General features: G+C 44.8%; 1 protein-coding gene across 1 annotated transcript; it reads left to right on the top strand.

The window, feature by feature from the left end:
• The first annotated feature begins 4528 nt into the window (after window positions 1-4528).
• On the top strand, window positions 4529-23437 carry PPM1D (protein phosphatase, Mg2+/Mn2+ dependent 1D). The gene is made up of 6 exons (XM_056506766.1): window positions 4529-5134; window positions 9229-9457; window positions 11590-11714; window positions 17518-17708; window positions 18712-18951; window positions 22019-23437. The coding sequence occupies exons 1-6, from the start codon at window positions 4696-4698 to the stop codon at window positions 22562-22564; spliced, it is 1770 nt and encodes a 589-aa protein (XP_056362741.1). The 5' UTR covers window positions 4529-4695; the 3' UTR covers window positions 22565-23437.
• Window positions 23438-25154: the final 1717 nt, after the last annotated feature.

The raw sequence follows: 25154 nt of genomic DNA on the forward strand, positions 1-25154 counted from the left end.
GTAACTGAGCTTCAAAGTGAAAATAGAGTTGTTTTGGTTTTTTCCTGTTGTGCTCATAGATTTATATTTCAGCTAAATTAGGAGCTGTATGTCAATTAAAGTTCATGCAGGTAGCAACAGAATTTTCTTTCCTGCTGCTGCTTTTTTGTCTCTGCTGTGTCCTCAGGTCAGGTTAAGTCACCTGCAGCTTCACCTGACTCATTTGTAACTGAAACCAATTAGGAAGTGCTCACATCAGGAACGTTTCTACTGGGCACATTTGGGAGGTGATTTTTGTCAGGGAAGTGGTGATTTGTGTTTGGAACCCTCTCACTGACCCACTGAGGAGCTGAGAGGGAGCCTGTAGATGCTCTGCCTTTTACTTGCCTCAAATGATTTTGTAAATAAATAAGTACTTTTTTTTTTTTTTTTTTTCAGGAATATAGTCCTAGAAATCTGGGATGAAAAACACGGAATCTGTTTCATGTGCTGCCAGTGGGAGAATGTTGTTTGCATGCTTTCCTCAAAGGTAAGATACTTGTCAGAGAGCAAAAAAACATTTGTAAAATTCATGTGGCAACAAAGAGGAAATTCAGTACGGATGGAGTTGAAAATTTGAGCTAACTCATCAATGGGTAATTAAGATTTGGATCATTATCTGGCACAGTTTAGGATTTTCAGATGGAACCAGCAGTTCTTGTTTTGTCATGGGGTAAATGTTGATCTTGTTCATGTGAAGAGTTTTATTTTTTTAAGTACTATAGCTGGGCATAGTTAGTGGAAAAAGAGGTTCTAAGAAAACAATAAAAACCTGCTGAATTTCCTTACAATATGCTTATTTTGAAGTGGGAAGGAAGTGAACTGACATGGATAACATATGAACCTACTATATCTCCTTGATGTGGATATTAAAGGAACCTTGAAAATAGTTTATGGGGAAGTTGTTGGAGGCTTCTAATTTTAAATTCTTAACAGGAAATCATTAAACTGTAGAGAAGCCAACATAACAGACTGTTGCTCTAAAACAAGAGCTAAATGCAGAGCATCCACATGAACTTGTCAGATCTTTTTTTAATTTTTTTTCCTTTCCTTTCATGTTTACTGCAACCCAGATAAATACATTTTCATTTGTTTTTCATGTACATCCAGTTCAGGATCCCATTCTGAATGAGATGTGGAACCAGTGCCCTGATGGTCTGACCTCAGGGCAAGTGCAGAAATTCTAATTATCCAGCAGACCCAGGGGTGTTAACTCCTTGTGGGGTCAGGTCCCACCTTCCTTCACTGACTGGGAAAAACCTTTAAAAATGTGGATATTGTTCACTTTTAGTTTCCTCTTCCTCATGAGATTTTCCTGCTTTATCTGAGCCCCTTGCTGAGATGATTGGCACATTTCACATGAGCTATGCAAAAGGTGTAACAACGTTTGGTTGCTGTCAGCTGGGCTGATGAAGCTTAATTAGGGACTTAATTAGGGGCTGGAGGAATGAGAAACATTTGAGGTGTCTGTAAGCACTAAGACATGAAGGTGAGTCCCCAAAAGCAGAGATTATTTTCTGGTAAAAAAGGCTTTAAGGACTGGGTTTACCAAAGCCAGGTAAACCTGCTGCTTTCTGCTGTCCTACAGTTAATAAGTTTGTACCTAAATGGTGAGGTTTTCTATATCTGACATTCAGCTGATGTGAATTTTCATGTGTTGATAATTACATACATTTAATCTGTCAGACAAAATGAGTCATGGCTTTTGCAAAACATAACTTGGAGTACCTTTAGAGCTGGGGAAGAGAGGGCAGGATGCTGCTCAGCCAGCACCACTCTGTGATGGGGAATTAGGAAGAATTTAAATGTATCTGCCTTGTTTCTTTTGGTTGTCTCATGCAGCTAAGGGGAAGGAATTCTGCTGTAAGAAAAAAAAAAAAAAAGTAACTAATTTAGTTTAAGCCTATTTGAGATTTTTTTTAGTTAAAAGAAAAAGTGCACTTTTCATAACAAAAAGAATCATGGCCTTTAATTTTGAGAAATGATTTGTTAGTTGAACCAGAGCATTGAGATGGATTTATTTCAGCAGCTGTTAGACAAAATGAGGATAAGCTATCATTAAAGTCAGGTAAATATCTGATTGTGTTTGGCTTAGAAGCATTTTATGTGAAATGAATTTAATTCTTACGTAAAAACAAAGCTTTTAACTGAGAGTGGTTTAACCTGACTTCTGCATCTGAAATAAATAGCTGAGGAACCATGGGCAGTTTCTGCTTGGCATTTGCTTCCTGGAAGCATAAACCAAGAAAAGCACTCCCCATTTTTATAAATGCATCAAGGGTGCATAAAACTTGCTGAATTGCCCCTCAGTTATTGCCTGTTCTTAGGTCCTGGGCTTTGGAAATGGCAGTGGCACTTTAAACTTCATCTTTATTCAAAGTTTTTCTCCCTGCATCAAACTTCATCTTTATTAGAAATTTTTCATCCTGCATCTTCAACTTTTATATGTTCCTATTTCTGTGAGGGTCTGGTTTAGTTGAGAGGGTTTTATTTTATTTATTTATTTATTTATTTATTTTTTTTTTTTTTTTTTTTTTGTGAGCTGAAGGATTTCAGAAGAAAATCAGGAAATATGGTTTGAGTTGCTGCAGGATCTGCTGTTTCTGTGCCCTGTAAATCTTGAAGCACTTTGCTTTTCCAACAACAGTTTGAAGAGTGTAGTTTTTGCAGGCAAAACCATCTTTAATGTATTGTAATTTCATTGAATTTGTGAGTGTAGGTATGATTTATATGGGCTATTGTCTTGATTGTAGAAATTTTGACAGAAATGAGGCCCTTTTTCACTTGGATTGAATAGCAATATTTGGATATAAAAAGACAGAAATACCTTAGGGTTTGAAAAGGAGTTTCTTCCATCATAACTGGTTTTTTTTTTTTTTTTTCCCTTTGTTTTGTTCTTTTTACCAGACTACCTAAAGTATGTTTATGTAAAATGCAGGGGTAGGAGCCAATCTTTGTGGTTCTGTTCCTGGAGTAGCTTGTGATTTTCCACTCAAAATTATTTAGAAAAGCATTGCCTATATCGAATGAATACTCCTCACATGACATCTCTGGCTACATTTATAAAGCAATGAAATAGGAATATTGCACTTTTTTGGAAGTAATGGGCTTTAGCTGTCCCTGTGATGACACAGATCTGACAACGTTATTTTGTCTTTTTTTTGTTGACAGTTTTAAGTCAGTTTGTTTGTTTTCTGGTTACTTTGTAATTCAAAATGTGATGCAATCTGGGTGGCAGTGCAGGCCTGATGTGTCATGTCCATGGTTTTTAGATTCATTAAGAGGGAAATAGTGATACATTGTGATGGTTGGTATTGAATAAAGCTAAATTAGTCTTCGTCTCCCTTACACACTGCTGAAATGCCCAACATATTTATATAAAATAGTTATGAAACTTAATGGTCAGATTTTTTAAAGCAATTCTATATTGAGGTTGATGATCTGGTGATTGATCTGAGGGTATAAGCACCTGTAAAGTAGGAAGGGATCATTACCTGATTGGATTAGCGTGGATTAATTCATTAATGGTTGTAACAGGTTTGCAAATCCCTCAGCGTTCCAGGAATCCAAAGCTTTGTTGATATATTTTTTTAGTTTTTAAATACTGCTGACTTTAATGTGGTTAATGGAAGGAAATCCAAAGGGCTTGCAGTCCTTAAGCCAAACAATTATCTCCAGGGAAGTATATTTGCAAAATTCCGTGGTGGTTTTTGCTGTAGTGAGAAGGGGCTCTGGCAGTAAAACAATGTCTGGAATTTCAGCTATAAAAACGAAATACACAAACCCCTCCAGCGTGAAGGAAAAGTCGTAAATAGTCGTGAGCATAAAAGGGTGCAGAGATGCATAATTCCAGAGGGGGTCTTGGTGGGAATCTAGTGGGAAAACAGGAATGAAAGCGAGGAGCGGGGAAAGATGCGGGTCTGAGAAACAGCGGGGAACCAGGAGCAGGGAAGGACGGGAGAGCTGAGTAACAACCAGGGGATTCCTGGAGCCAGGGGGGAATCTTGTGCTTCCAGCTCTGCATCCTACTTGCGGTTCCGAGGTCTGGGTGAATCGGGGGGGCATCCTGGGGATGCTCATCGCTCTCTACACCTTCCTGGTGAGCCCAGACCCCGATCTGTGCTGAGCAGTGACAGCACCGAGGGAAGGGCTGAGCTTGTGTTAGGGCAGGTTTGGAGATCAGGGAGAGCTTCTTCCCCTGGAGCGTGCTGGGCACTGCCCGGGCTCCTGGGGGAGCGGGCACGGCCGCGATGCTGCCGGAGCGCTCGGACAGCGCCCCAGAGACGCGCAGAGGGGATTGTTGCGGTGTCGGTGCAGGGACAGGGACAGACACAGCACCGGAGGGGTCCCGGGGCAGGGGCAGCACCGGAGGGTCCCGGCGGGTCCCGTCCCACCGCCGGCCGCAGGGGGCGCCGCGGAGCCCGGGCCGCGCCCGCGCCCCTTCCGTCGCGTTGGTGCCGGCAGGGGGCGCTGGGCGGTGCCGGCAGGGGGCGCTGGGCGGGCCCGCGGCCGTTCCCGTTCCGGCGGGCGCAGCGAGCGGGAGCGGCAGGGGGAGCGGGAGCGGCCCGGGCCGCCGCGGACATGCCCGAGCGCCGCCGCCGCTGCTGCCGCCTCCAGCAATAGTCCCCGGCGGGCGGGCGGGCAGCGCCGCGCGGAGCCGCCTCCCCCCTTCTCCCCATGGAGGGGCCGTACGCGCTCGGGGTGAGCGTGTTCTCCGACCAGGGCGGCAGGAAATACATGGAGGACGTGACCCACATCGTGGTGGAGCCCGAGCCGCCGCCGGCCGGCGCGCACAAAGGCGGAGCGGCGCCCGCAGGCCCCGGCGCGGCCGAGCCCCCGGCCGAGAGCGGGCGGCGGCGCGGAGGGACCCCGCGGGCTGCCGAGGACGGGGCGCATTCCCCGGGCACCGGCCCCGGGCGGCGGCCGCGCCGCTCCGTCGCTTTCTTCGCCGTGTGCGACGGGCACGGCGGGCGGGAGGCGGCCCAGTTCGCCCGGGAGAACCTGTGGGGCTTCATCAAGAAGCAGAAGGGTTTCTGCTCGGCGGAGCCGGCCGAGGTGTGCGCGGCCCTGCGCAAGGGTTTCATCGCCTGCCACCGCGCCATGTGGAAAAAGCTGCGTAAGTGCCCAGCGCCCGCCGCGGAGCCTCCGCGCTGCCCTGCGCGCCCCCGCTCCGCTCCCCCGCCGCCTTTTCCTCCCCCTCTCCCGCACTATTGTGAGTGCTTCCCTCCCTGCTGCCCTCCTCCCTCCATCGCTGCCATCCCCGCGCCGGGAATGGCAGAGCGCGGGAGCGCATCCCGCCCGCCGAGCCCAGGGATTCGGGAGAACAACAACTCGGGGGCACGCTGGGATAGAGGGATGTAAACACAGGCTGAGGACACGCTGCTGTGTTACGTAGCTAGGGATGGTGCGATGGTAGGGCTGCAGTTTGTTTTCAGGGTGTTAAGCATCGATTTCCTAATTCGATTCATTGGGAAAGTCTTCATCTTGTTGCCTTGGCTAATCGCATTGAATCCTCTCTTAGATATCCTTTGCATCGTGAAAAGGGGAAAAAAAAAGTAATTTTAACAAACTGAAATGGGCTGGGAACGGTGTTTTCTTCCCTAACGGTGCTTCCGACTGTTTTTGTGAGTCCTGATGGAAGGATTGCAATGTTTACGGTTTGTAACTCGCTCATGTGCAAGCATGGGGGAATATGCGGTGTCCCTGACAAAACAGAAAACACGCTTGGCATCCTGATGGATGATTTTGATAGACATAAATAGATGTCATCATTATGTATTTTTGTATGTATTAGTTATTTAATTGCTGTAGCATAGAAGTTGAGGTCGTAAACGAGTCAGTGTTCAGGAGAGGAGCATGCCCAGACAAGTGACAGTCATCATTCCTGTCCTCATCCTTCTCGCCGAGGTCCTGTGAGGCTGCAGTTCGAGTTTCTGAAAGGCTTTTTTTCCTTTGTGAGATGAAGATTCTGACTTAGAGCATGGCTCTTTATATATGGAATGTGTATGTATTGTTTATGCATTTAGGCATTCAGAAGCCTCAGAGAAAAAGCAAAAGCAGCGTACAGCGTGTGAAGGGAGGTGTGGAACATGGTAAAACTGGATCCAAAATCGTGACAGTGGCAGTTGGGCTTGGGAGGGAAACCTGAAAAGCAAGAATTGCACTCAGAGCACCCCGGGCTTTCAACGAAGTGATTGGGGGAGGGAGTAGAGTTTCAAAAGAGTTTCATTTTCCTTTTTCTTGAATAGCAAAATAGAGAAGTTGTGCAAGTGTCAGATACTTGGGGAGATTACGGGGAAAGGAACAGTGAGTTTGGGGGCACAGAGGGAAGGATGTGAATTTTAGAAGCACCAGAACTTGACCACAGCCTTGGCAATGGGGTGTGCAGCCTCCTGGGCTGAGGGCTGGGTGATAAGGAGCAAAATGTGTGAACGGGGCAGATGACGTGGGGGGTGGGGAAGATAAGGAGCTCAGTTTTCTGGCTGTTGTGTCCCTGGTGTGGTATTTGTCACTGGAACTCTGAGCACCGAAGGCAGGGAGGAGAGAAGTGCAGGAAGCTCTGTTTAGTAACGGGTGTTTAGCAAACAGCACTGGGGCTGTGGAAGCAATTTAAATTGTTGTGAGAAACAGCCCAGCTCTGGCTGGGAGCTTTGATGGCACTTCGAGGCTGGCTGTTTAGTAAACTCCAGAGCTTGTTTGCTCCTCCTGATTCCTGCTGCACGTGCTTAACAGCCCGAGCTTTGTGGGACAAGCCCATCATTATCTCCAGTTTATAACTTCATCCTGTTGTGGAGTCCCAGTGTGAATTCTAGTGACAGGCAATAATTTTCCATATTATCACGTGTAAAGCAGCTTTTTAACTGTGTGCTGGTGACACTGTGGACACTAAATGGAGACTAGGGCTGTTGGTGTCTTGAGGTGTGTGGAAGAATGGTTTGGAATTTTGGGGTGGAGGATGGAGTCTATTGCTGGGCTGCTCTCTTGGATTTTGGAAGTTCTGGAGTCATCCCCTGATAGACACAAACCACACTGATCGTGACAGTACCAGGAAAATGAAACCAGAAAAATTCCCATTTGTCACTGGTGATCGTTTTTGGCATTAATTCTGTAGTAATAAAATTCTCTGAATGCCAAAGGTCTTCTGCAGTAAGAGTTCATTTTGGAAGCTACCGAATGAGTTGAGTTTATGAGTTCAAAGTTACAGAGCTGGGTGTGAAGGGCAGTAGTTTTCAAGTAGAGGAGGGGAAAATGTTTCAGATTTTCTGCTGTTGATGATCTGTGATGTGCCGTGGAGGATCTGGGTCCATGGATTTGATTTTAATACTTGAGCTCAGAGGAAAACTCACCAGTTTTGACACTTCTGCTGGTTCCTGGTAAGACACAATCTCTACTGAGAGAACTGGGCTCTATCTAATACTTATCTCTGAACAGGAGCAGGAGCTACAGTCTCTGAATGACAGGCAGATAATTCCTGGTTTTGTTGAGCCTAAAATCTGAGGCTGCTGCATCATTCGTTCTCCCACAAGTGGGTGATTTCCTTCTCTCTGCTCCCCATCCCCATAAAGGCTGATTTGACTCTCTAATATATTTTATTGCTGTTCAGGGGTTGTTACACTGACAGAAACTCATTAGTTGCAGCTTGTTTTCTGTTAAGTGCATGGTTGAAGTCCTCATTACCACTTGGCTCCCTCCTTTGTTTGCTTTCCATTTGGAATGTGTTAGATTTAATATCCACAGTTAAAACTGCCAGACAAAGTACTTCCAATAAGCTGATTGAATGTTTGTGTTCTTGAAATAAAGCTGCTCCTAGGGAGAAAATGTGTTTTTAGTATTTAGAATACAAAGCTAGAACTGTTGGAACTTAAATGTTTCAGTTGTGCTGAATGTCTTGGTAGCTCTCACTGAGGAAATGCAACTTTTATCTTCATGCTGCCTGTGAATTCTACTTCTCCAAATTCTCCATCAGCTCTCTTCCATGTCTTCTTCTCTCAGGCACCTGAACATCATTCAGTGGCACTAGAACTTAAGCTCCTCATTGTTTTGATTCTGTTTAAAGCTTTAGAAGATTAAAATATCTGTTTTCACAGAGGGTAAGGTGTAACTGCATTTTCCTTTCCTTTCCTCGTGTTTGTTGTGCCACAGGCACAAACAGAGAATGCAGTGCTTTGGCAGCCTGAGTGGGTATTTCCTGCAAACAGCTTGTGTCACAGTGGAGTTTTTGTGTTGTGCTGTGTGAGCCTGACTTGTGAAGTGCAGGAGATAGAATGTGACAGGGAGATGAGGCTCCCTTCAGAGTTTGTCTGGAGACATGAGTGGGTGCAGTGAGGAAGAAACACGAGGTTGCTGCTGACAGTTGGAACCAACTGATAACTGGGAGCTGAGCCTGCTCTTGGTGGGTGCTGGGGTGGGGAGGAAGATGGTGTGGCTGGCCTGGCTCCATGGGGGTGTTGTCTCACTCAATTTGTGCACTTTTGGGAGAAGATGGACTTGTGTGTATAGACATGAAAATAGGAAAGGCGTGAAAGAGAAATTTGGATTGCGTGTAACTGGAGAAAGTGGTGTAACAGTGAGTTTGTAGAAGTGGTTTGAGGGCAAAGCAGTTGAGGAAGGAGATTTCCCTAACTGGGTGTAGTTGTGTTATTACTCTGAATTCCAGGGAAATCTCCTGTAGAATTGAAGGAGAGCATACTGAGATAGTCCTTCAAAAGGAAATGAGTGAAACATTTGAGATGTCATTCAGCACAAAATGTTGCTATTCAGCCTATGAAAGTAAAATAGCAGTTCTTCTCCCTTCCAAGACAATCAGGAATGTCCACAAATCCTGATTGCCAATCAAATATCCTGACAAAATAACTGAATTTAGGGCATTTCTATTACTTCAGATAGGGAAATGAAGAGTGAATCTCAGTGAAACACTTGATTGAGCCTGTTCAGACCTCAAGGAGCACATCTTCCTGTGTTTTTCTAGAGATGCTTGGAATATCAAACCAGATGAGACAGTTTTGTGGTGCTTTGATCCTGTTTAAGCTCAGTTTAAGTCAGTTTAAGCTGAGGCTTGGGAAGGATGTTAGAAGAATGGGGGGACCTGGGGACACCACTTGGCCTGGCTGCTGTTGTAACATCCCTCTGAGATGCCCTTCAAGACTTCCCCAGCTCCCCAGAACTAATGCTGTGTGTTTTGTCTGTGTCCTGCCTGGTTTGTCCCTGCAGCAGAGTGGCCCAAGACCATGACAGGCCTGCCCAGCACCTCGGGGACCACGGCCAGCGTGGTGATCATCCGCGGCTCCCGCATGTACGTGGCACACGTGGGCGACTCGGGCGTGGTGCTGGGGGTGCAGGACGACCCCAAGGATGACTTTGTGAGAGCTGTGGAGGTGACACAGGACCACAAGCCTGAGCTTCCCAAAGAAAGGGAGAGAATTGAAGGCCTTGGGGGCAGGTAGGTTTGTTTGCTTTCGTTGAGCTTGTTGTGGGAGGGAACACAAGGAGCTGAATCTCAGCTATTTCTCTTTTGTCCTCTTAATTTTTCTTGCAGCTTATTGAGCATTAAATTACATTATTACACAGTTGTGTTATTTGCTAGTGGTTTATGGTATATCCAGAATTTTAATTTCCTGGTGGATCACGCAGCTGAGGGGTGGTTACAGTTCTAAATGTTCACCAACAACTTTTTGCAAGCAGAGATGTTAATTTTTGGCTTATTTTCCTTTAAATTGTGAGGAACCTGCAGGTTGGACAAACTGCCTTTTCACATAGGTAAAATGATACAAGATCTGAAATATCCAGTTTGTCACAACCCTCTAATTTCTCAGGCTTTCTGCATTGTCCCTGAGATGACGGTGGCAGCTGTTGAATAGGCTCCTCAAAGCTTCTGCTTGGGGAACATGAGAAAAATCCTGGATTTGAAACAAAACCCTGCCTTTGCTGTTTGAACACCACAATTTAGCACCTGTCTTCCCAGGAGCCATTCCTTCCCTGGCAGGAGCTGGCAGATGTTGGCACATCCCAGCTGGGGTTGGGTGTGTGTTCCCTGGGAGGGAGGGGGAGCAGCCAGGGCTCTCTCAGGTGGCACAAATGTTTGGAGACAGCCCCCAGGGCCTCAGCAGATGGATGGGCACAGTTTCCTCCTCCAGCAGGGATCAATGAAGGTTTTCCTGCTGACATCATTCATCTGGGAGCCCTGGCAGGCCATTAACCTTCAGGTATTTGTGTCTCTGGAGGTGGGAGGTGATCAGGGGCTGTTTTGCAGTTTTGCTGTAGGTTTCCAAGGTGTTTCTCACAGATTGGAAGTCTGATGGTTCAAAGATGCAGCCCCTGAAACTTAGTATCCACAGGAATTGATAAATTTTTTTTTTTTCCAATTGATCTTCCTCCTGTTTTTCCCAGGCTGGCTGTGAGGCACATGGTGGGAGTGAGGTGGAACTGTGCAGCTGTGCTTGGGAATGCCTTGTCTTTCATGAGAGCAAACTGGGAACAGTTAATGAGAAAGATGAGGGAATCTTCCATTAAAATGCTATTTTCCCAGTAACAGTCTGAGTGTGAGATGACGTTTTCTTTCCAATAGTGACTGAAGTGAGCTCTGTGTGGTCATTAGTTGTACAAGTGGATGAGATCAAGTTTTAGGATGTGGTGTTTGTGACTTTGCTGTGCTCTGGATGGAGCTGAACATGCCCTTGTTGTTAAGGCCTTTGAAGTGTCAGGAAGTGCATCTTGAATGGCTTCAGCATGAGGAATTTTGAGGCTGTTCCAGAGCTGCTCAGTTTCTAATTACCAATGGCTGGTAATCCTTTCCTTGGATGAAAGGAACTTTCAAGTATCCAGTTCCTAACTTGGTTGGGACCAAGCTTTGCTGGCTTCTGGTTTCATTATCTCCCATTCCTTGATGGCTCATACTTGTTCTCCTTTCTCCCCTGCCTGACACAGCTGCCCCAGTTATTTGCTCTGTAGCTCCTTTGACCCTCCAGTGCCATCTGGGAGAGCTGAACCAGTGCTCAGTGCCTCAGAGCAGGTGTTCACATGCAAATGCAGAGCTGTTCTCCCCAGCTCCTGCTTCCTGCAGACACCAGCCAGGACAATTCCTCTTTTGTATCTGCTCCTGTTGGTGTTCCTTCCATTAAGCAAATCCTTTCAGGAGGCTGCTGCTTTCTTTTCTGTAGTATTAACTGTGCCATGCTGCTCTGTGCAGCCAGACTTTGGGACTGAAGGAGAAACTGTGGAATTTATGCCTGAGCAGAGCTGATGTTGATGGTACTTATCTGAGGGAGGCAAACCCACTTCTGCTCTGAAAGATTAAAAAGACACTTGTATATGTTGTAACATAAGCCAGAATTTCTTCCAGGTCTTCATTACCTTGCTTTTTATTTTTTTCTGCCGTTCATCTCTGACTGTGCCCCTTGGCTTTATATGGAACTATCACAGTGCTATCGTGAGTTTCAGAATATTTCATTGTGCTGAGAAACTTCCCTGAGGCACTTATAATTACCTCCACATTTGCATATTTAACTGCTTTTACCTCCTTGCCACCAACTTCCTCATTGCTGTTGCTAACTGTGTCCTCTCTGGTGCTTTCAGTGTGATCAATAAGTCTGGAGTGAACCGTGTGGTGTGGAAGAGGCCCCGGCTGAGCCACAACGGCCCCGTGCGCCGCAGCACCGTCATCGACCAGATCCCCTTCCTGGCCGTGGCCAGAGCCCTTGGTGAGTCCCCAGCTCAACTCATCCCTGCCTTGGCCAAAACAGAGTTTACAGGAGTCTCCTCACTTGCCTTCTCAAAGTCTGGGCCTTTAAAGTGTGTTTTTAATGCAATCATACTGCATTTTTTGATTAACGCTGTGATTGGGGAGAGAAAAACGTGATTTATAACTTGCAGGGTTTTCAGTGCCAGCCTTGCAAGGATGTGATTTAATTTTACACAAACATCAAAAATTACAGTCCCATTATCTCAGTGAGAAAGAGACAAAGATGCTGTCCCTCCTGGAGACACACATTTTCATTTGCACCAGCAATCAAGTTTTGCTGGGTGGTGTATGAATTGCTTCAGTCTTTCTTTTGTGGAGAATCTTTCTGGTTTTTTTTGAAGACTTGGCATAAAATGGGATGAAATTCAAATCTGTTTAACCATAACTTGCCTTTTTGGGAGCACTAGAAATGAGAAGCTGTCTTTGAGGAACACCTCATTCCAAGGACAGAAAGGGATATTGCAAGACTAGAAAATCTGTTTTTTGGGAAGTACTTCTGAACTGAATTATTGGATATCTCTTACCTGTGAATCTTAGTGTTTCTGGTCATTCTGGTCCTTAAATTCCATTGCAGAATGCCAGTCTTTGGCTGTTTGTGTTCTTCCCTTTGTGCAGTGAAGAATCCTCTATGCAGATATACCCAGAATTGTGTTTTTTACCTGTAAGAGCTGTGCTGTAATTCCTTGCTGGAGCTTGGCAGTGCTGTCAGTGCTGCTGGGTCAGCTGGCAGTGCCCATGGGGACAGGCTGTTCTGGGACCAGGGGCTGGATCATTCCAGAGCCTTGTGTCTTATTTCACAGGCAGGAATAGCTGTGCCACAGGGATTTGTCCAGGAAATTCTGCAGTGATAATGAACATGGAAAAGTCAGCTGTGTGTCAAGCAAGGAGTCACAGGTGCCTGAAAAATAAAAAATAAAAAAAAATTAAAGACTTTTTCTTAGTATCTGAAAGTCTTTGTGTCATATTTCAGGTAGGATAGAGTTTATTTTGTGGTTAGGAGAACTCACTTGAGAGTTTGAGTAAATCCTTTGGAGTTAATAGATGAGTAGCAAAAAAGACCTTCATCCCCTGAGCAGCACATCCCTGTTCCCTCTTGCAGCACAGGGAAGGTGTTCCTCCTGGACTGCAAAATGTGTACACTTAATTTTGATGCACCTTTTGTCCCTGTGATTGCTAGTTTGTTGTCTAAGGAGCTCTCTGGCTTTTGATCTGATTGCTCCCAGCAAGCTGAACCAAAGGATTTGGCTGGGGTTTGTGTGCAGATGGGAATTCAAGGAACCATGCATTTGTTAGCCCCCAGTGCATTCTTTCCCAGCAAGTGCATGGAGAGAGGATTACTGGAGAGTTTTCAGGTCCAAAAAATGGGAATACCAATCTCTTATCAATTCTTGGGTTTGAAAGCTCAAGCCCCATGCTGGGGTCAGCCTTCCCCTCCTGCCAGGTCCCAGCCTGGATAACAATTTATAGCAGGAAACAAGAATCTCTCAACAGAGAAACTTAGAGTTGGGAATTTATTGTATTTAGAATGGAGATTATCTGATTAAAACCTCTAAAATTTAGATCATAGTTGGTGTTTTTAAGTATCTCTCTTGCAATACTTTAAAATATTTGATGTAGTCTCATCCCTCAGTTTTAAGTCTAGAGCACTCTTAAGGAGTTCAGGAAAGGTTTTGGAAATAGCAGGAATAAAGCACTGTGGAAAAGTTGCATTCAGCAGAAAATCCTGGTGCAGAAGAAGTCCTTGTGGCCAGATTAATTCTGTTGACATACCCTTTCCATGTCTGATTGTCACAAGTGCCCTTCTACCCTAAAACAAGCATTTGTGGTATGCACAGGGGCTGTATTTAAGTATTTAAATAATGCTTAATTTATTTATAGCCCCATAAGAAGTCAGAAATATTTGGGCTTTGTGCTGTCCCTGTAAAAGCATCTGTAAACTGCTTTAATGTACACAGCAGGTTTCTGTGTCTTCTAATAAACCATTTCAAGCTGTAGCAGAGTTCTGGGTTTTCACAGCTACTTCTGCTGACCTTTTCTGGGCTATGAGAACATCTTTTTTTAAAATTCTGATTTGCCTTGCAATAGATACTTGTGAATCTGTGGAGAGGGATTGCCTGGCACTGCTGGAGCTGTCTGGGAGGTGTTTAAATGAATGAATGATGAAAGCTGAGCCAGGAGCCCGTTAGTTCAGCCACTCCCTCCTGTGGGAACATGAACTCTGCTTTCCCTGTTTTTTTAATGTAGGAATATAAAAGACTCACCTCTGTATTTCAGGTGGAGCAGCCTCCACAGTGCAGGTTTGGCTCTTCCCAAGAACAGGAGTTTCCTGCTGCCCTCTAGGAGCAGCTCTGTACCAGAGCAGGGAATGCACGTGTGGCTGCTGAGGGATCCCTGACAGGGACAGGGAAACTGTTTTCCAGAACAACTGACTGGGTGCCAGAAGTGCTTTGTGAAGCTCTGAATGCACATACCATGAAATCCTGGAGAAGAGGCTATGGCTGACCTCAAATGATCTGAGGAAATTCCTGTATAAGACTTTAGGGTTGCTTACATGCATTTAACTGTTTTTAAAATTAAGTTACCAAACAGAATGGGCACAGCTGCCACTCAGTTTTTCCTTCCTGCTCCATTCTAGGCCATGTTGAATTACATGGAATTGTATAAGTTGTATTTACAGCAATTTCCAACTTCTATTGATAATTGCTGTTCTGTTTTATCTCTATAAAACCAGACAAACTTGGGGTGCATTTGGAATTCTTTTCTTGTCCTCAGGATATCTTGCTGTAGCTTGTACAATTTTCTTCAGCCCAGAGACAAAATAAGAAATGTGCTTTGCTCTGGGGATCTGTGTTACACACATCATGTGAGGGCACCTGTGGCTCCTTGTGGAGAAAAACTTTGATTTACAAAGCTCTGGGATTAATCAAACTGGGGGTTTATTTTGGATTGAGTTATGAAAATAAAGTTTTCTTTCCTCTATTAAAACCAAAAGTCCTTTTTATATGCAAAACAGCATCTTCAGAAACTGAAATGAAAGACTTGATTTATGTGATTCCTGGACATGCTTTTGCTCTAAGAAGGCTTTGGGCTTAATCCAATCCAGCCCACTTACATGATGTTTTTGTTTGTAACTTCCATTACTTCCCTGGCAGCACTTAACTTAGAAGTGGGTTTGTTGTTGTATTTTAAAAGGTAACAGTAAGCAGATAAGAGAGACTGCATAGTTTGAAATATTCTTACATGCAGATAAATTAGTTTCCTGCTCCTTTAGTATCTGATTGCAAACATTTATTTCATTTTGTAAGATGCAGTGTAGATCTCTGTATATTATTCTGGTTTGAGTCAGGATTAAGAAACAGGTTTTTCTGGAATATATGGAAGGAACTACATTAATAACTTTTATTTTTTTTTTGATTGGAAAAGAAATATGCAAACCTCACACTGAAAGAAATACTCCCAGCGTGTAAGCTTTTAAAGAACAAGATTGTCATGAGTTTTGTAAATGTTTGGGTTTTAATTCAGAACAAAAATAGTCTGGCTCTCAGATGGAAGCCTGAGAGCCTGGCATTGCTGCCCCTGGCACATCGCAGCTTCCCAGGCTGCCAGAGGCTCCCTGCTCTGTCTGCTTGCTTTGGAACACAATGAAAGACTTCAGAGCACTTTGAAACGCTCAGGGAAACGTGTTCTCTGCTTTCTGGCTGCTCTCCTCTCCCTTTTCCCTTCCCAGAGCTGGGACAGAGGCTGCCACAGAGAGCACCTCTGCAGGAATCTCTTGTGTTCCTGGGATGCTGGGGGGGCACAGCTGGACAGCAGCTCCAGAAAACTTTGCTTTAGGCTGGAGAGCTCTGCAGGGAAAAAAGTGAAATGAAAATATAAATGTCCCTCACTCTGTGAGATGGGCTCAGAGTTGGGAGGGTCTGTGAGAGTCACTCTGTGTCCTTCAGCAAATTTATAATCTTTGGAGTTGGCCTTGAGAGCCCTGTGATATTCCCAGTTATCCTGTGAGGAGCCTCCTTCCTCTTGGAGCAGATCCCCTGGAATCAGTGTGATGATTTTGGCTGGTTCCTCGGGAAGGGCAGCAGATGGACACCATGACACGGGTGTTAAAGAGCGCAAATTAATGAACATCAGGTTATTTTTAACACCCAGCACAGTATTTTTAATTAAAAACAGATTCAGCTAATAAAATCTTGTCATTTCTCCTACATGAGTATGAACAAACTGGCAGAATGATGTGTAAAAATATTACATATATTGGAAATGGATGCTGCTTTTGTTTGTTTTACCTGCTGTGGCCGTGGCAGAGCAATGTGAGTGCAGGAGGACTTTCCGTGGCAATTCACATCCAATAATTGCTCAGCTCTCGTGTTACAGTATTTATTTTGATCTCGCTGCCAGCTGGCTTTGTCGGGAGCCTGTGGCAGCGAGTGCACCTCTGGAGGAGCAGGCTTGGCTTTTAATTAGCACTCATTAGAGCCTGTGCTTGTGGGGCTGCTGCGGCCGGGCCGGGAGAATCGGGGCTTTAATGAGCGCGGGCTGCGGTGGAGTGCGGTAATTGAGTTGAAGTATTCCCTTTCCTGCTTCTGGAAAAGTCTTTTCAACTGCTCGATAGCTTAAGGCAAAGCTAATGGAGACAAGGAGGAAGACAAAAAGCTTATTTATTGTCTTTAAAAGGGTGCTGATGGATGGAAGAAGCTCCAGGCTTTGTCCGGCAAAAAGCCTGACAAAACCTTGCTCTTGAGTTGTTGGCCTTCGGTTTGCTGCTCAGCTCTGACATTTTAATTAATTTCTGCTTTTAAAGCTGTGTGTTCTGCAGAGAAAAAATGTAGCCAGTGCTTGCAAGTAATAATCCTGTTACTTTTTTGTTGCTTATCGCTACAGGAAGCTGTTTGTGAGCATGGAAATAAATTTTGAAAAGGAGTGTTAGGGCACGTTAGTACTATTCTTGATTTGAAGGCCTAGCCTTAGAAAAGGTTTTTAATTTTTCAAGTATACTTGATAAATAGAATTGAAATAAATTGATATGGAAATGGATTTTTCTGCTGGAGTGGTTTTTATTTGAGGATGGTTTGGAGGGAGCTCTTGAACCGGGGGATGATTTGACTCAGGTGTGTTGTTCTGGTGAGGTGACCCCAAACTCATTCACACAGTGAGAGGGATTTAAAAATAGCAACGTTCCCTGCATGAGGCCGTCCTAGGGAGAGGCTTGAGCTCTTCTTTGCTGCCTTCCTGCTGAGCTCAGGCAGTGCCCGTGTTCCTGTGGCTCCTCTCCAGCTCCCAAACTTGGCACGGGGTGTTCAGTGCAGAGAGCCCCGTGTGCCTTTGCAAGTGATGCTTGAGCTGTGGGAGGAAAAGGGAATTTAACAGGGAAAAGGCTTCACTCTCCTCTTTTGCACACACAAATATTTGCACATTTGGTGTGGGATCAACAAAGGTTTTACTACTGTTTAAGGAGAACTGGATTAATTCAGATTTTAGTTTGGAGAGTGATTGAGATTTTACCATTTTCTGGGTATTAATCTGTTTCGTTTTTCCTTTTCCCACAAATACTTGTTTTAGGAGAGTAGAAGGCCTCTGATTACAGCTTGGTTTAGTTTAAATATGATTAGATGGTGACTGGGCTGGAATTTCTTTATCTTCCTGCTGGTGACTCAAAGCTGATGAAGTTGGTTTTCCTGGGGAGGAACATTTTCATCTATTTTCCAAGGGTGAGATTTCTCATGTGTTATGTAACAATTCCAACCCATTTTCTGCTTTGCCAGGTGATCTCTGGAGCTATGACTTCTACAGTGGGGAGTTTGTGGTGTCCCCTGAGCCCGACACCAGCGTGCACACCATCGATCCCCAGAAGCACAAGTACATCATCCTTGGCAGTGATGGGCTCTGGAACATGATCCCACCTCAGGATGCCATCTCCATGTGCCAGGATCACGAGGAGAAGAAGTATTTCATGGTGAGAGCAGTGGCCAGAAGTCAGTGTGGAAATTTCATCCTGATTGCATCTAAAAATTGTTCAGTCTGCTAGGGATGAAAAACGCCCCGCAGAGCTGGTGGGGTTTAAGCAGATTGATGGTTTTGCCACAACATAAAAGTTGTTGCAATGTGGCTGATGTTAAATACCAGGGGTGTTAACATAGTTTCAATTGTTTGCTTTATGTTTTGGGGCGATTTGACTACCAGGGTGCTGTCTGTGAATAATAAAGGAGATAATGAGTTTTTTCTCTAAGGAAGTTACACAAAATGCTGTCTGAACATTACATTTATTTTGCATTAAGGTGCATGTTATAATGCAGACTGTTTAGACTGAATTAAATTACTCTCTGATTTATTTTACAAAACAGTTGAGAATTTATATTGGAGCATCAGAGAGTAAACACACTGTAAACCCCACAAGGGACTTTGGAAAGACTGTAGGTTGTGTTCCAACCTATTACAAGCTACTGCTGTGTTACAAGCTATAGATGCTGTTTGAATCACTGTATACACGGAATATACCACAAACTGATTTAAAGGTGGATTTAAGGAGGAAGATGTTTAATTAGTATTTCTGGAGGAGCTTTGGGGTGTGGTTTGTAGGAATGTGTGTGGTATGAGGTGCCTTGTGGTGGCTCTTTGTGATGCTCTGTGTGGGGCTGTGTGTGACACCCTGTATCTCTGTGTGTCTCCAGGGCGAGGCACAGCAGTTGTGTCCTGATGCTGGTGGCTCTGTGTGGTGGCTGTGTGACACTCTGTGTGACACTGTGTCCCCTGTGTGTCCTCAGGGTGAGGCCCAGCAGTCCTGTGCCTGGATGCTCTGTGTGACACTGTGTGATGCTCTGTGTGACACTGTCCCCCCCCCGTGTGTCCCCAGGGCGAGGCCCGGCAGTCCTGTGCCCGGATGCTGGTGGCTCTGTGTGATGCTCTGTGTGACACTGTGTGATGCTCTGTGTGACACTGTCCCCCCCGTGTGTCCCCAGGGCGAGGCCCGGCAGTCCTGTGCCCGGATGCTGGTGGGCCGGGCCCTGGGCCGCTGGAGGCAGCGGATGCTGCGGGCGGACAACACGAGCGCCATCGTCATCTGCATCGCGCCGCTGCGCGAGCGCGGCCGCTGGGACGGGGACGAGGAGCTGGTGCTCAACCTGGCCGAGGGGCCGAGCTACAGCAGCCCCGACAGCAGCAGCCTCAGCCCCTCCCGCTGCTGCACGCCCCCCCTCAAGGTAAGGGCTCTCCGGGTCCCTGGGGCAATCAGAGCGGTGCCAGAGAGTCAGCAGTCCTCGGAGAAGCTCCTGACCTGTCAATTTGTATCACTATTTAACATTGCTATTTTAAATTTTTACTGTATATGTCTAGATCATCTGTGACTGAGATTGGCTCGATTGGTTAAAATTTTGTGTTGCCATTCCATGACCCTTGTGGGTCTCTTCCAGCTCTGGATATTCTATGAAAGCTACAGTTACATCTTCAATACTTCCACCTGCAAAGATGGAAGGACTGGAACCAACTTTTAACAATGTTTCTCAAAAGGCTTTAACTCTGCCTTTGGTGTTCCTATGTATGAATTTTCATAATTGCTGCTGGTTGGTTGTTGGTAGCTGTTGATCTGTGCTTCCTCCCTAATGTTGAAGAAATTAGTACTGTTACTTTACAAACCTTGACATGCATTGTTTCTTAAAGTAAGTTTTCTGAGATCCTCCCCAAAATTCAAGGCAGCCTTTTGAGACAGAGAGGAACCAGGGTGGGGATCAGAGGTGTTAAAAAGAAACCATCCAACACACCCCTTAGAAATGAAGGCTGGGCTGCAGTTTCTCTTCCTGCCTTGCCAGGTGCTTGTGTAGCTTGCCCAGCCCAGGAATTGCAGATTGAACCTGTTCCTTACAGGGTGTGCTTTGATTTGGCTTTTTTTTTAGTTTTTGGTTTTATTTTTTAAAGTTAATTTGTTCCAACACATGTTGCTGTGGAGAACATTTTCTTTCTGTACTGGGAGATCTCATTATCTTCCTTTGGTTGATTTGATGTTCTTTATTGGAGGCAGAGACATCATAGCATAAGGTCTTTCTGGAGGCTGCAAGTTGGAGTTGTTAACATAAAGCAGAGCTCTTCAGAGGGTTTTTGTTTTGTTGTTTTGTTGTTTTGTGGCTTTTCTTCCCCCCACCTAAGAACTGGAGTATAGTTATGAGTGGCTGTTTGTTTCAGTAATTACCAGCTGCTCCTGATTTAAGTCACTGTCCTTTGATGTTCTGCAGAATCTTCAGATAATTGTCCTTTGGGCAAAGGAAAAGAAAGCAGAAATTAGAAAGGGAGTTTTAAACATTCCCTTGGGAGAAACAAGCTGCTAATAAAATGGCAAGCTTCAACTTTGTCTCCTCCTCTTTCATCTAGTGGAGCAAAATCCATGAAAAGAGTTTTAAACCTAGCAAAATCTTGAGGAAAAAAATTAAATTGTAAGTGCTCCTGAAATTTTTCAATCACAGTTTCTGTGAGGGAAGCAGGGATGGCCTTGATGCTTGACAGCTGCTACCTGCCAAAACAATTAATTTGGAAATAGATGGAGACCAAAGTTTCTTAATTAAACAAAAGTATTTCTTAATTGCTTGTCCTTCTGGCAGTAATTACTAATACCAAATTAATTCCAGTATTCCTGAGGCCAGTGAGGAAGATTGATTGGATTGTTGAGAAATTCAACTGGTGATTCGTGGTTTATTTTTCCTGTTTTGTTACATCATTCTCCAGCTGCTCATCCTCTGCTTTTCCTTGGCTTCCCAAAGCCTTGTTCAGTCTCAGCTGTTTGCACCAGCAGGGGATGTTGGGGAAAAGAGCCACAACATTAAATGTCTTGCACAATAAAAAACATAAAACTAAGTTTTATGTGACACAGTGTCAGAAATTAAATTGAGCAGCTGAAATAGTGTTGCCAGAGCTGCTCTGTGTGTGATCTGGTGTCCTTCTGGGTTCTGCAGGAACTGAGATGAAGAGTAACCTTTAAAATTCCATTCATAAAGGTCTTCTCTCTTGTGTTGCTAAGTGTAGTAAGGGAATGTTACCTAAATGGTTTTGTCTATACATGGGGAGCCACAGAGGAGCAGAGAGGAGTGGAAAACAGTGTGGATGTTGGGAACAACCCTGATTCTCTTTCCTTTTGGAGTGCATTTTATTAAACCTGGAGTTGTTCTGGGTTATGGTTTCAGAAGCATCTGTCTATTTGCCTGAGATGTGTCCCTGACTGGTTCAGCTGTGTGCATTTCATTTTCCAGCATATGATTTTCTTAAAATAATAACTGCCATTTGCCTTCCACTGAGGGTGTATGTAGTGTGGCCTTGAAATTTACTTTTGAAGGACTCACTAGGTAACCAGGGACTTCTTCACAATTAAATCTTTAATAAGGTCAGAATTCCTATCTTCAGGGCACTGCATAAACACTAATTTTCATAATCCCTCTGTGCATAGTGAGAGCAAGTATTGTTCCCATTTTCCTGTTGGTAAAACTGAGGATGCACAAGAGTTTAGGAAGTGACCTGACTGACTCTGCTTCTCAGGGAGTGGCTGGATGTGCTGTGAGGGATCCATGGGCAATAAGAAGTGTAACTTTGATGATAAGCAATAAAAAGTGTAACTTTGCACAGCAAACAGGAATATTTTTAAATGGCTGTCACTGCCCCTGTCTGTGGGCAGCTCTGAGGAGGAGTTTGTCCAGCCCTGATAACCTGGTTATGCAGTAACTGAGAGTGCTGAACGTGACAAAGGTCAGGAGCCTCTCTCTGCTGTTTGCCCTGATGGTGTTTATACTGACCAGGTGTAAATCAGAGGGCAGTGCCTCTGTCGGTGGCTGATGGAGGGAAGTCCTGTCTGATGCTGGAAATGCTGCTGCTGAAAATTGCAGAGGTTACAGGCACTGCTTGTTCCCCTGAATTCCCAGCAGCTGCCTGCAGATCCCTCAGTGTTCTGCAGCTGCAATTCACATCCCCAGGCAGAGCTGTTTCCACCTCTCCACAGGGAGGGAAGATGAGTCTGCTTTACAGTAGGATTTACTCCTACATTTTCCTGCCTTTGATAAAGTTTAGGGAAATTCTACAAGTGCCACACACTGTCTGAACCCTCACAGGATAAAGTCTGTCCCTGGAAGCCAAGGCAGGGTGGGATGGAGCTTGGAGCAAGCTGGGATAGTGGAAGGTGTCTGTGCCCATGGCAGACTTTGGAACTAAGTGATCTTGAAGGACCCTTCCCAAATCAGTCTGTGATTCTATCATTATATTTATGCCTAAATATTTTGTTTCCTTTCCCCTCAGCTCGCAGAAGATGATCCCTGGCCACGACTGAACTCTGCTGAGCCCATTCCTCCCCTCCTGCACAGCAACATGCTCTCAGAAAAATACCTGGAGCTGCCAAACGAGATTGCCAAAAGCAATTTACCTTCCTCAGGAGGAACCCCGAAGGATTCAGCCCCGCAGGAGGAGAAGTGCAGCAAAGCCCTGGCTTTGAGGCTGCAGGAATCCTACAGCAATGGTTTGTCAGTCAGCCTCTCCCCTTCCAACTCTGCCAACTCAGGCACGGACCAAAAAGGCCTCAAGGTGTCCCCTAACGGCCCAAGCAAGGCGCAGGAGGCGGAGAGGACGCCCCCGGCCAGCTTTAAGCGGACATTGGAGGAATCCAACTCGGGCCCGGCGGTGAAGAAGCCGCGGCGGGGGCTGGGCCGGGCTCCGGGCGAGGGCGCGGCCGCCACCCCGCAGCGCAGGAGCCCGTCCAAGCTGGCGATGCGGCGCAGCCTCCGCGGGCAGAAGAAGCTCAGCAGCTCGCTCTTCCACCCGCCCCGGAAAGCCGTGTGCGTCTGCTGAGCCTCCTCCTCCTCCTTCCCGGTGGCTGCACAGGTTTGAAGCTCTTCCCGTTGATCTCTTTTTAAAGTAGGAACTTTTTTTGGTATCCGACAGCTTTATCCCGGCCTTGTACTTGCTTGTATTATAACTGTGAATTTTGTAGATGTGTAGGGTATAAGTCACTGTAAAATGTGTGTAAATTTGTATTCCTTCATATAAATGTAGTCTCTTTTCTTCCTTGTATAATTGTTACGGCGGGGCTAAGCCTTGTTTTAAAAAAAACCACAAAACAAAAACAAAAAGTAAAATAATCCTTTTTGTTAATTTACTAAAGTCATCAATTTGTATACGCTTCTTGTGAGGAGAATTTCACAACTTTTTAACTAAAGTAAATTATTAAACAAAATGGAAGATATGTATTTTCGTAGTCTGATATGTTCCACCTAAAGTGTGTCTTTTAGAGAATACACTAGGTCTATATTTTGGTTTTAAATTTTAGATTTCTCTACTCAGAAATGATATGTATGTGGAAGCAGAGATTTGAGTCTTGCTTTACACACCTCAATGTCGATTTCATGTTAATTAAAATACTATGCAGTATCTTATTTAGTTGTATTTTTTGTAACAATAATCGTCAAAAGTATTTAGCAAAAAAAAGTGTGTTTTAAAAACTCCAACTCCCCAGAGCATCCAACAAAGCCATTCCCATCCCCTGTTCCAAATGATGGCGTTTGATCCAGGCATCACTGCCCTCCTGAGATGTTTTCTGCTATTCCAATACCAATGGTGCTGCTAATACCTTTCAACACAAGTTCTTAAATTATTTTATGACTATTTTCATTGACTATGTGGACCATGTGTATGTTCACCTCAATAAAACACATGAAAATTTGATGGGGATGCTTTTTATTTTTTAAGTTTTTATTTCAAGCTTAAGCTTTTATTTATTCAGCAGTGAAATATGAATTTATTATTGTAAAATATATTCATATATATCTGGTATTCATGAAATATTTGAATACTCTCCCCTTTCTCACTGTGGCTTAAGAAACAAGACATCCCACTTTAGATTTATCACAGAACTGGTCTTGGCACTTTATCCTGAATGTTTAACTGCAGGACTATAATAATTTTTAAAATTTTATTTTGGTGGGGAAGCAAAAGGCCAGTACTTTATTCCAGTGGCCAGGGTGGTTATTTATAGAGCCCAGTTCTTTACTGCTGGAACAATAAAACACGGGCTGGAACCAGGCCTGCTATCTATATGTGTTACCATGGTTACAGAAATCCCAGGGGATTTTTTTCCTGAAAATATTCCCTTTCATCCATGCTGGGAACACAGCGCTGCCTTAGGAGATGAAAGAAACAGCCTGTCCAAATTGGATCCTGCAAGGATTTATTTCTGTGGATGTGGGAAGTAACTTCAGTCCATAAAGTTTTGCTGTGATGTTGAAATTCTACCCCAGATGGGGAGGAAAGGCTGCAGAGGCCACAGCTGTGTGTGGCAACTACCTGGCAACAACCTTTGCAACAGACTAAGGTAATAATTATCTGTTTTCAATTAATTTGCATTGAACCTTCTACAGAGTGAGTGTAGCACCTTGGTTAGATGACTGTGATACTACTTATGGGGGAAATATGCAGAAGAAAAAAGATTTGTACTGAATTTCCCAGGTTTTTTGCTCTACACAGAAACAAAATTTAAGTTTCCATAGACTCTGCTGTAGAATGTGAACCTCATTGAAGTTTCCTCAAGCAGTTGTAAATTTGGACTTCTCTACCTTTTGATTTTTTTTTTTTTTTTTTTTTTTTTTTTTTTTTTTTTTTTTTTTATATTTTTACTCTCAATAATTTAATTGAACCCTACAGTTTTTCCTGGGGAAGCTGCTGGATGATTCAGAATTAAACAGCTCCTCTGCTGCTAGAAACTGGCAGCAGTTTACTCCTAGGTATACTTTGCCCACCTCTTTTAACATTTGACTTTTCTGAAATTAGTATTCAAAGCTGAGACAGGGAATTTACACCTGATAAGTTAACAGGGGCTCCTTCGGTAAGAAAAAACCTGAGTTACAACTTTTTCTTGCAAAATAAAGCTCTGATCTGTGCAACCCTGCTCGTGGGCACTCTGTGTTTGCTGGGTTCCTCTTCAGTCACTGTTTCATTCCTTTGGTATGTGGGTGATGATGTTGTCACTGAAGTCAGGTGCATTCCTGGAGCAGGTCACCCCCACTGAGCTGCTGCCACTGTCTGGAAACCTGAGCCAGGGCCCCGTGTGTCACCCTGAGGGATCCGGGCAGTGCTGGACACCTGTAAACATAAATCACACACTGGGCTGGGCTGGGGATCTTAAATGTCACCCACGGGCAGGGACATCTTCCACTGTCCCAGGCTGCTTCAAGTCCTGTCCAGCCTGGCCTTGACACTGCCAGGGCTCCAGGGGCAGCCACAGCTGCCAGGGCCTGCCCACCCTCACAGAGATAATCAAAATCCACCTTCTGGCAGTGTGAAGCCATTCCCTGTGTCCAGTCACTCCACGCCCTTGTCCAAAGTCTCTCTCCATGGAGCTCGGAGCCCCTGTGGGGCTTTTGAGGCCCCTCCTCAGCTGTATCTC

This window comes from Oenanthe melanoleuca, chromosome 19 (assembly GCF_029582105.1).
Source record: "Oenanthe melanoleuca isolate GR-GAL-2019-014 chromosome 19, OMel1.0, whole genome shotgun sequence".
In the NCBI taxonomy this organism is placed as follows: domain Eukaryota; kingdom Metazoa; phylum Chordata; class Aves; order Passeriformes; family Muscicapidae; genus Oenanthe; species Oenanthe melanoleuca.